The sequence below is a fragment of the Solanum verrucosum genome, unplaced genomic scaffold (assembly GCF_900185275.1).
Source record: "Solanum verrucosum unplaced genomic scaffold, falcon-dt-bn FXZP01000183.1, whole genome shotgun sequence".
In the NCBI taxonomy this organism is placed as follows: Eukaryota; Viridiplantae; Streptophyta; class Magnoliopsida; order Solanales; family Solanaceae; genus Solanum; species Solanum verrucosum.
The window spans coordinates 1,696,420-1,707,349 of record NW_026020430.1 but is presented as its reverse complement, the minus strand read 5'-3'; the positions used below and the strand labels follow the sequence as shown (position 1 = coordinate 1,707,349).

Below are 10,930 nucleotides of genomic sequence, written 5' to 3'. Positions count from 1 at the left end.
CCATAACAACAAAAAGACTTGCTTTTATATTGAACATGACAACAGTGAATTAGTACTCCCTTTTGTCTCAAATTATTTGACGTATTCCTCCTTTACATATTTCTTAAGAAAAAACAGTAACGGCCTCTATAGTTCATACTTCAAAATAAGTAAATTATTCAAAGTTGAAAAAAGTTAATAAAATTTTGAGAGCGTGGAAAACATTTTTTTCCCTTCTTTTTTCTTCCCTCCTTCTCTTTCAATTTCAACCACCATTCATCAAACCACCACCACATTAATTTGAGAAAATCTTACAAAAACATAATAATGCTACTGATTTTGAATAAAACAAAAAGAACCATACATTGAAAAAAATAAAAAAGAATCATACATTCATCTACAAAATTTTTTTTTTTTTTTTTTTTTCAAGATCTCAAAATTATCATCGCCACCTCGACGGAAAAGATGGAAATCCACCTGATCGTCACTCTCTTTCTCTCTCCCCCCCTCTCTTCCACCAAAACACATTTTATTTAAAATTAAAATTATTAGTTCTAAAAGGAAATATGAGAATTCATTGGGAAAAAAATCAGATCAGAGACAGAGTCTCTCAAATTTTTCCGGCGAATGAAAAAAATCAAATCAAAACATATAAAGAAGAATGAAAAAATCATTCTTATGTACATTTGATTAAATTACAAGTACTACTCCAATTCCTTTTGTTGACATTAATTATAAGCTTCAATACTATCTATTCTTAACATTATTAATATAAAAAAAAAACAAATACAAGATTCGCACAAAAATTATTAGATTTCCAAAAACACGCATTATATATGCTAATTCCGCCCCTGATTGAAAATATATGACGAGTACACATAAATTAAACAACCTTCTTAATTATCAAAGCGCTAAAGTAAATCTTATAATTAAGCATACATATAGAAAAAGCTTATATATAATCCCTAAAACAGATATCTCACAGATCCAGGAATGTGAGTATTCATAAAGTAATCCTCCCAATTAATGCATCGTGGATCAAAATTAAGCACTTCATCCAAGTTGATTTCCTTCACTGTCATTCTTAATTTTTCAGTATTAACATCATCGAAGCTGAAAAAAATAATTGTTTAGCATTAATATTCTTGGATTATTAGTTATAGAATGTAATGCTAAATATTGAACAAAATAAAAGTTACAACGTATGCATACCTTTCATAAAAAAACATGTAGGGTTCGTATAATTCAGATAGACGTATAGCCTTACACATCTTCATTTTCATATTTTCATATGTTTTGTCAAATCGATGAAATGACACTAGGTTCACAAACTTTAGCATCTGAAACATTTAAAAACATGAATTAGCAATACAATTGAAAGACAACTTGAAAAAAATCTAAATAATTTGATAATTACAATTTAAAAGTATCGTCAATTTTTGTTCACATACTAGTTATATAAAGATTATCAAGCTCCACATTAAGGTATATGATTTTTTCTTATACATATGACAAATCAAACGTTAAATGACTTGTACAAAATTTTATTGTGCAATTATTTTTGTTAATAATAAACCAAATGATTATTAAGGACGATACTAAATAAAGGTAAACAACTAATATGAAAAATAAACCTTTAACAGCAGGGAATAATGAATTGAAATGTGTCTTCGAAAGCTTGATATATTGCTAAATAATATAGGCTTTGTCACTTTGATAGTTTTCCCATCTTTGTTAATCCATGGATTCTTTGTGAAGTAGTGAAACATGAAATGTTTTATATCTGAATTTCTTGGAGGGCCTCTTGAAGAAGAGCTGATGTGATAAATAAGCACTTGTTGAGAACATTGATTATTTTCATGTGCTAAAATCGCTGCAAAAATTGCGTTCACCACCAGATCACCTGGAATCTGTATAGCGTTTAGGCATATGTCAAATATTTAATTGTCAGTTGAAATGTCTAAAAGAAAAAGAGAATGCATCAACTTTAGGAGCTATTCATATATTTACTTTGGCCTTTATATTTTATAGATGGAATTAAAAGGTAAAAAATTGCCTTAAAATAGAGGTATAATCACCAAGTTGAAATTAATTATAAAAGTAGGAAATTAAATAACTTAATTACCGTATCAAGTTTTGAGTTAGGATTACCATAGAAGAAATTCAAAACACCTTTTCCATAAGCCAAAATAAATGCATCCAATGTTCTGTTATTAGAAAACAATATAAGAAGAGATAAAAGATAGTATAAAAGATATATATATATCTTATTAAATTAAACCAATAACACGATTTAATTTGTTTAATTATGTTTTTAACAACCTAAATTGAAAAGTAATGTTGTGTCTATAAGTATTTAGTTACCTTACACCTTCAATCCATCCTGGAAATGGTTCTTTATAGGTACTAGTTATAATTGTTGGACGTATGAAAACAAGCTGTAAATTCTCCTTCAAGTGTCCCAAAATCATCTCTCCCATTGCTTTTGTGAAGCTATATGTGTATAGCCATCCATGTAACTTTGCCCTAATTATGTATCAATTATTTCGAGTAAGTTGTATACTAATATTTTCAATTTTACGAGAATAATGAACTTAAGAATTTGTTGCACTTCTTTTGTTGAATTTATCTCATATATATATATATATATCATCTAGGAGTAATAACCTTTGAATGCCAAGTTCTTTCATCGTTGTTGTCACTTCCTTTGGTGTTTTATTTTGAGTTTCAAGTTCCTTTAATTTGTTTGATATCACTCTTCTTTCCACATCCATATCCAAATAAGAGTTTTCGTTAAATGTTTCACCCATAACTAATGGTTTTTCACGTACAATTTCTGTTGTTTTGCTGCAAACATAAGCTGTATATAAAATGAAGAATTTAAAAAATATGTAAGATAATTATTAATTCGATAAAATTGATATCATGCAAAAAAAAATATTATAATGTTAGTATATATATTTGATAAATTGGGGCAGCAAAATTAGCCCATCAAAACAAGACCACCTGCAAAATTCGTTTAAGTTTGGACAGGTTAATAATCTCCTATTTATTAACTCAATTCATTTTGACATATTTAATTTAACCAATCTAAAATTGATAACCAAATTGACTAAACAGTACTATTAACTTTACCGGTAGATACATGAAGAAGCATTTTCACTTTTGTACAATTCTTTGCAAACTTGAGGACATTCATGGCACCCACCACATTGACATTCATTGCAATATCATATCTATATTAAACAAAATTTAAATGAAGTATTAGAGAAAATAAAATTATTTTAATTATTTTTAAAAAAAAACTTGAAAACTATATTAACAATTTTATATTTGTACCTTTCATCAAAGGTTGAAGCTGAGTTTATGATTATATCAATTTCATTGTACATCTCGTTTCTCAATTGAGAATTTATAATTCCCATATCTTCTTGTGAAATATCACCTGAAATTGCAAACACTTTCTCCTCCACGAGAGAGCAAAAGTACACACTACCCATTTTTTCCCTTATAATACTGAATAATTCAGATATCATGACCTATACGTACGTGTTAGTTTAATTTCTTTTCACTAGCGATGTAAAATATATTTAAACAATCAAATATAATTTAAAAGAAACTCGTCTTAATTACCTCATTAGTGAAGCGTTTTCTGGCAGAGTTGTAGTCAGAAGCTCTAATGAGAAGGTAGAGTTTCTTCACATTTGGTTGAATACGAAGTATCTTCTCCACAAGAACTGCATATGTCAATATTATCAAAACAAATGCAACTTTAGTTAATTCCGAGGAATTAAGTAATTAGTACTTTAATTAAACAGATTTGATATAACAAGAGAGAAGAGAGAGTACGCTTTGAAAGGAAACCGGTAGCACCGGTAATCAAAATAGTCTTGCCTTGGAACTGCTCAATTGTACGTGATTCCATTAGGGAGATTAACTATTTTTGGCTAATTCAGATGACTACAATTTCGTTCTATGAAAGTGCAACTTGTAATTGATGTATGGATTTTTGTACTTATTATATAGGCGGAACCATGTCAGCTTCTTGAAGTTAGTATCAATTTTCTCTTAGACACTTGAATTAATTTGTATCCTTTTGACATTTTTTACACAATTAATTGTTCGCGTGTTTTTCACTCATGCAAGACACGTAGAAGCCTTTTTTTTTCCGTCATAAAATGAAAGCTATAAATATAACAAAAAGAGGGATTCTTGTACAAAAGGTTTATAGAGCAAAGAGATATTAAGGATTTCGAGAGGATGCAATGCACTATTACCGAAAGTGCTAGCAAGAATCACTTAGAAAGGTGTTATCCAATTTTAAAAAGAAAAAAGGAGAAGAAGAAAAATATATAAGATTTTAGTTTCTAATCTCATAACACTACTATAATCTCGGAAGAGAAGCATAAATTCACGTGAACTCGTGAAAGCCCCGGGTTTGTCAATGCTTGAACTGATTGATCTAAGTGAGCTATGAAGTTAGTCTTCTAGGATCAACTTGCTTCAAAGTGTGCCCATTAATTATTGTTAATTTCAGGAATGATCCTATCAGTGATTATGCACTAGGCTTATCTAATGAATTGAGTCTTCCAAGAAATACACCCCTGATTGTTGGGACAGCCTCAGAATTTGGTCAGAAATTTAAAAAGTTTATAATATCCTTTTTATTTTGAAATAAATTGAATTTTTTTCCATTTTTTAATTAAAAGGTATTAAAGTTAAAAGGGTAAAAATGTTCAAAAAGGTAACATAAAATAGTGTGAAATATGTTATTTTACCATTCTGATCAAAAGGATTTTTCCCGGTTACAATTACGTCTTGAAAAAAAATTGAACACAAATATACCTCTGCCTTTATCTTATGCTAAAATTAATCCATTTAATGCAGGTTTACGTTGATATCTATCTACTTCCCTAGGTTCTACATATTAGAAATCATAGACATATTTTTTTTTTTGGGTCCATACTCCATAGATACACAAATATTCAGATGTATCTGCTATATATAATAAGATTACAATTATTTTGAATTCAATTCTCTTGACTTTAAACTTTGATTCGGTTATAGCTATTAAATAGCATGATCTTCTCAATAAATACGGAAGAGAAATAATTCTAACAAGTAACAACCAAATAGCCTCAATGAGAGGACCTGACAAATTGAACAGAAGAAAATGATTTTTCTTCGATTGAATATGGTATGTATGAACCCAAATTAAACTGACAACGCACAAAGCACTATTTGGTATAAGAGGTATTAAAAAAGCGGATTAGATTGAGTTTGAACGGACTAAAATAAACTAAATTAATAAATTATGTGTTATTGATTTGTGAAAAAGTTAGTTGAACTGAAATGAATCGAATTGAAATGAGGTAGCCTGCAAATCATAAATCATGTGTACAAACAATAGCCTATGATTGATATCCTTAAAATGTTGTACTGTCAGATTACTTGTGACGTAGGTATCCATAAAAAGATTGATAGTAAAAGTAGTGAAAATCAAAAGCTAAGAAATAAATAAGGAAGAGAAATTCATATAGCTAATTTCACCATCTAGTACTCTAGATAAAGAGTAGCTTAGCATGGCCTAAACATATTTTGGCCAAACCCTTAGCTAACCAAACCTATAATACATAAAAGAATAGTAATAAATTAGAAACGTGGAATATATAATAATTGCTTGGCCAAACTTCTCAATAATGAGAAGTATTTACTTTCAAAAAAAGTACTTTTTTTTTAGAGCTGATGAAGGTGTTTGGTTATACTTTATAAAATATAGTAAAAACAATTGTTCAATTCGATTCTTAAGCAAAAGCTAAAAAAAGTAAAATAGATTCTCCTAAAAATAAGTGCTTTTGATTTTTTTTCAAGACAAGAATACTAATTATGAGATTGATTAATAAAACCTTGTCTTCAATTCTGTGAATGAAAATTCTTATTAATTTCATTTGCCTGTTTTTTTGTGGAATATGTATTTTTAGTTGCAAGTATTTACTCCCAAAGAATATGGTGGAGTGAATTTTTCTTAATTAGAGATTTTGAATTCGAGTCCGAAAAAATTGAAGTGTTTCCCTCCTTCAATGCAGATACCGGAAAGCAAAAAAAAAAAAAGTAGCAATTTATATTCCAAAATCTCTTCCTACAGCCCAAGTTGACTTGGGCTGCAATGTGAAGTGTTAATTGATCCAACTGAAATGTTCATAAATTTGTCCATTAATAACTTTATTTCTGGTCCAATCCAACTGGGGGCTCAGAGGCTCATGCCAATTGACTTCCTTTTCACTTTTACAGTTATTCAGTTAAAATTTAATGTAAAACATAAGCTTAAATAAGATCCCTAGAACAAGTACTTCACAACTCCAGGAATGTGAATATTCATTAAGTAATCTTCCCATTTGATAGAACGAGGGTCAAAATTGAGCACTTCATCCATGTTGATTTCCTTCATTCTCAATCTTAATTTTTCAGTATTAACATCATCGAAGCTGTAAAATATGTGTTTAATTAGCATTAATATCGAAGAAAATGCACGTCAAAAGAGAGAACATGTTACTTAATAGTGTAATAATCATACGTACATACCTTCCATAGAAAAACACGTAGGGTTCGTACAATTGAGATAAACGTATAGCCGTATTCATCTTCCTTTCCATATTCTTATACGTTTTGTCAAAGAAATGACATGACACTATATTCACAAACTTTAACATCTGAATTCGCATTTAAACACATGAGATAATTAGTATTATTATTGAAATCGTGTGTATATATATTGCAAAGTCTAATTTTTTTAAAAAAAATATATTACTAACCTTTAACAGTGGCAAATAATGAGTTGAAATGTGTTTGTGGAAGCTATCGATGCTGCTAAATGGACGCAATGGAGTTTCCACTTTGATAATTTTCCCATCTTTATTAGCCCATGGATTTTTCGTGAAGTAGTGAAATGTGGAAGACATTACATCTGAATTTTTTAGAGGGTCATCTCTTGAAGAAGAACTGATGTGGTAAATAACTACATCTTCAGAATATTGATTTTCATGTGCTATAATCGCGGCAACGATTGAATTCACCACCACGTCACCTGGAATCTGTATGTAATATAAGAAGAAGAAAAAAAATCAAAGCCAATGTACTATTGCAGTGTGGTATGTCATGTCCCGCCACGATCTTGAAAGATTAGTGAGTAAGTTGTCAAGTATCGCACGAAGCTTTAATGAAACTCTATTTGCTCTTTCTATCAACTAATTTTCTATGGTCGAGAGGATCTTCGTGACAGGTAGCTAGTGGGGAAAATTAGAAGATGTATTTGATGATCGTGATGGAAGGTTGATCCAGGAGATGGACTAACAGACTTCTAGACTAGCAAGTTTTTTAAAAAGAGTGTTATGACGCCTTATAAAAATTCTACACCGTAAAATGGAGAGGAAAACATAAAAATTACTTACCACATCAAGTTTTGAGTCAGGATTACCATAGTAGAATTTCAGTACACCTTTTCCATAAGCAACAATAAATGAATCCACTGTTCTGTTATAATTACAAAATACTATAATATATATGTAAGAGACAAGCTAAGGATATACAATGATGAAGAAACACGTTATAATTTGCTTGATTATATAATCAACAATCTAAAACAAACAATATGATTGTATCTACTAGTATTCAGTTACCTCACTCCTTCAATCCATCCGGGGAATGGCTCTTTGTAGGTACTAGTTATAATCGTTGGACGTATGATAACAACCTGTGAATTCTCCTTCAAATGTCCCAAAATCATCTCTCCCATTGCTTTTGTAAAGCTATATATGTTTGGCCATCCATGTAATCTTGCCCTAGTTATTTCAATTAAAATTTTATATCAATGTTGTGAATTGATGATAAGAATAATAAAAACATCAGAATTTGTTCGAGAACTAGTATATATATATAGCATATTGTAATGACCTTTGCATGCCAAGTTCTTTCATGGCTATTGTAACTTCCTTTGGTGTCGCATTTAGAGTTTCAAGTTCCTTTAATTTGTTTGCTATCACGCCTCGTTCCACATCAATATCCAAATAAGTATTTTCACTAAGTGTCTCACCCATATCAAATGGTTTTTCTGGTAAAATTCCTATCGCTTTACCACAAACATAAGCTATAAAAAAGAGAGAGTAAGTTTTTATGCAACAACAATATATAATATAATCACATCACTTATAAAATAATATATCTAAATTAATATATATAAAAATTAAAGATCCTATTAATTATATTTAAAGTCACTTTACAAAATTCAACTTTAGGCCAACTACTATTCTATTAAACCGGAGATAAATAATAAGCAAATTGATAGCTATTAATTATATTACTCACCGGTAGACACATGAAGAAGCATCTTTAATTTTATACAACTCTTGGCAAATTTAAGGACATTCATGGCACCAACCACGTTGACATTCATTGCAATATCGTATCTATTCAAATAAAATATAAATGAAAAATTAGATGAAAAAAATGAGAGAAATTGTAAAAAAATTATTTTAAATTCATCTTAGTATATATACCTCTCATAAAAATTGGTCACTGCAGCTGAGTTTATTATTATATCTATTTCTTTGTGCATTTCCTCTCTTAATTTGGAGTTTTTAATTCCCAAATTTTCGTATGAAATATCACCTGAAATTGCAAACACTTTTTCCTCCATGAGAGATTTGAGGTTTTCACTACCAATCTTTTCCCTTGCAACATTGAATAATTCAGACATCATGACCTGTGTAAATTAGAAATGTCAAATAAACGAGTTGAGTTGAATATAAACATATTAATATGAGTTGGTCAGTTAACATAAATAATTAATGAGTCTGAACCATTGGATCATCTAGTTTGCAAAACATGTGCAAAATGTATAGGTTATGTATATACTTTATACCCATATAATATATACTACAACTTTTCCATTACTTGAGCTGAGTTAAAACGGACAAAATAATGAGTCATAACCTAATTTGTCCATCTCTTACCATATTTATTGATAATCTTATAATTTGTTTAATTAGTAAACCAGACTAATAAAGTTTTTCGCCTTTTTAGTGATTATATATAACAATACTAATTTGATTAAAAATATTTTTAATTTATTCATAAACTCATAGTCATCAACAATAAAATTATTTGACTTTCCAAATTAAAATAGTGTCGTGTAAAACGAGACAAAAGGAATAATGTTTATAGTAGTAAAAAAGAAAATTTCATTCGATATTTACTTTAAGGTCCAAACTAATTTGATTTTGTGTCCGCTTGTCCGGTAAAACTATTAAAGGGGAAAGGCATTTTTATTGAATTTTTAAATTCTCATAACTCGAAGACGAGACTCTATCTATTCGATCACAATTTTTGACGGTTACTTTTAGTTTTGCTCAAACATCAATATCTACTCCTTTAGCCTAAAAGTACTCCTATGGTTTATTGTAATTGCATGCAGTGGCGGAGCCAGAATTTACATTGTGGGGTGTCAAAATACAAAGTAGTAAGTACACATAAAATTCAACAAAATAAATTTTACTAATGAAAGCAAAAAATAATTACATCATCAGAATCGTTTGGCGACTCCCGACGAAGAGTCACATCGAAGGCAGCGAACAAAAATGATTTTTTTGGGCTCTTCCTCCTCAAACCCTTTAATTTTTGAAATTAGGGATTTGTTTAATCTATAAAGTACATTTTTTCTTTTAAAAAATAAAATAGTAAAGTCAACTTTATTTAAGTCAATCGCTCAAAAATTGGCGGGAAAAAAAAAGCTTCAGTTTTCTAAAATTTTAAAACAAAAGACGCTTCTTGAAGTCTTAATTTTAATAAAAAAAGACGTTATAAAAATAAGAAATCCCAACCAGGTTCGAACCCCTGACGTTCAAGAACAAAGATTAAGGAGATATTCTGCGGCCCCTCAACCACTAAGCTAACTCTTCATCTTGTTTTAAAGAGTGCCAACTATAATATATATAGAATAAAATCAAAATTTAGCCTACCTAGACAACATAATTTTCCGACGAAGGGGTGTCGCTTGACACCCCTCGGGCAAGGGTAGCTCCGCCCATGATTGCATGCATAACATTGACATGTATAGCACATTTAAATGAAGTTGTTCTTACCTCACTAGTGAAGCGTTCTTTGGCAGAGTTATTGTCGGGAGCTCTAATGAGAAGGTATAGTTTTCTCACATTTGGTTGAATACGAAGTATCTTCTCCATAACAACTATGTAAGTATATTTAATCAAAAACAAATGCAATGTTAATTAGTAGTTCGAAAGAACTAATATAGTATCCTCTGTTTTATTTTACTTGATCCTTATACTAAAAATAGATATGACATTTTACACTTAAAGAAATATGTCATATAATATGAAATAACGAAAAGAATAAGAGAAAGAAAGTACGCTTTGCGAGGAAACCGGTAGCACCGGTAATCAAAATAGTCTTGCCTTCCATGAACTCCTCAATCAATTCAGATGACAACAATTTATTTAGTTTCTTGTACTTGATAATATGGATCTTTGGACTTGTTATATAGAGGAAGTTGAGCATTCCAAGGAAAGTAGGTGGAGTACGTTATTATTACCAGAAGAAGAAAAAAAGACAAATTTATCAATTGGAATAATTGTGATGGATAAATTTATTACAATATTTCCTAATTGATTTGTGATGATATTATGATCGAATTTATTAATGTCAGTAAAATTTGCAACAGACTTTGATTATATGTCAGTCATGAAAATGACAGTATATATCACAATTCTTTATTTTATAAATAAAATAATTAATCAACTATTATTGATAAATGGGTGTGTCAAGATCAAATATGACAAGTAAAAACCAACGGAAAAATACTAAAATTACAGTTATGTTGAATTCAAATTTCATTTGATTTTAAACTTTGATTCACCCTTGCCTAAGTGTTTAAGCCCCT

General features: G+C 29.6%; 2 protein-coding genes across 2 annotated transcripts; both read right to left on the bottom strand.

Moving 5' to 3' along the window:
- Window positions 1-835: 835 nt before the first annotated feature.
- LOC125807439 (fatty acyl-CoA reductase 3-like) lies at window positions 836-3,904 on the bottom strand. Its single transcript, XM_049487156.1, has 10 exons — window positions 3,829-3,904; window positions 3,613-3,716; window positions 3,319-3,518; window positions 3,115-3,215; window positions 2,647-2,839; window positions 2,344-2,505; window positions 2,105-2,186; window positions 1,614-1,889; window positions 1,192-1,319; window positions 836-1,092 (listed from the first exon to the last, which is right to left on the bottom strand). Exons 1-10 carry the CDS (start codon window positions 3,902-3,904, stop codon window positions 945-947), a joined length of 1,470 nt encoding a protein of 489 aa, XP_049343113.1. The 3' UTR covers window positions 836-944.
- A 2,412-nt stretch (window positions 3,905-6,316) lies between these two features.
- LOC125807682 (fatty acyl-CoA reductase 3-like) lies at window positions 6,317-10,548 on the bottom strand. The gene is made up of 10 exons (XM_049487417.1): window positions 10,401-10,548; window positions 10,116-10,219; window positions 8,532-8,737; window positions 8,341-8,441; window positions 7,930-8,122; window positions 7,656-7,817; window positions 7,428-7,509; window positions 6,792-7,070; window positions 6,562-6,689; window positions 6,317-6,464 (listed from the first exon to the last, which is right to left on the bottom strand). The coding sequence occupies exons 1-10, from the start codon at window positions 10,546-10,548 to the stop codon at window positions 6,317-6,319; spliced, it is 1,551 nt and encodes a 516-aa protein (XP_049343374.1).
- Between the last annotated feature and the right edge of the window lie 382 nt (window positions 10,549-10,930).

Excerpts from the sequence above, each read along its gene's own strand:
- LOC125807439 (XM_049487156.1), bottom strand. The coding sequence starts at position 3,904 with ATGGAATCACGTACAATTGAGCAGTTCCAAGGCAAGACTATTTTGATT. Across the intron at positions 3,717-3,828 it reads TACCGGTTTCCTTTCAAAGC|TTCTTGTGGAGAAGATACTT; the intron begins GTACTCTCTCTT and ends TGACATATGCAG. Across the intron at positions 2,506-2,646 it reads AAAGAACTTGGCATTCAAAG|GGCAAAGTTACATGGATGGC; the intron begins GTTATTACTCCT and ends ATACATAATTAG.
- LOC125807682 (XM_049487417.1), bottom strand. The coding sequence starts at position 10,548 with ATGCTCAACTTCCTCTATATAACAAGTCCAAAGATCCATATTATCAAG. Across the intron at positions 10,220-10,400 it reads TACCGGTTTCCTCGCAAAGC|TTGTTATGGAGAAGATACTT; the intron begins GTACTTTCTTTC and ends ATACTTACATAG. Across the intron at positions 7,071-7,427 it reads CTGACTCAAAACTTGATGTG|ATTCCAGGTGACGTGGTGGT; the intron begins GTAAGTAATTTT and ends TATTACATACAG.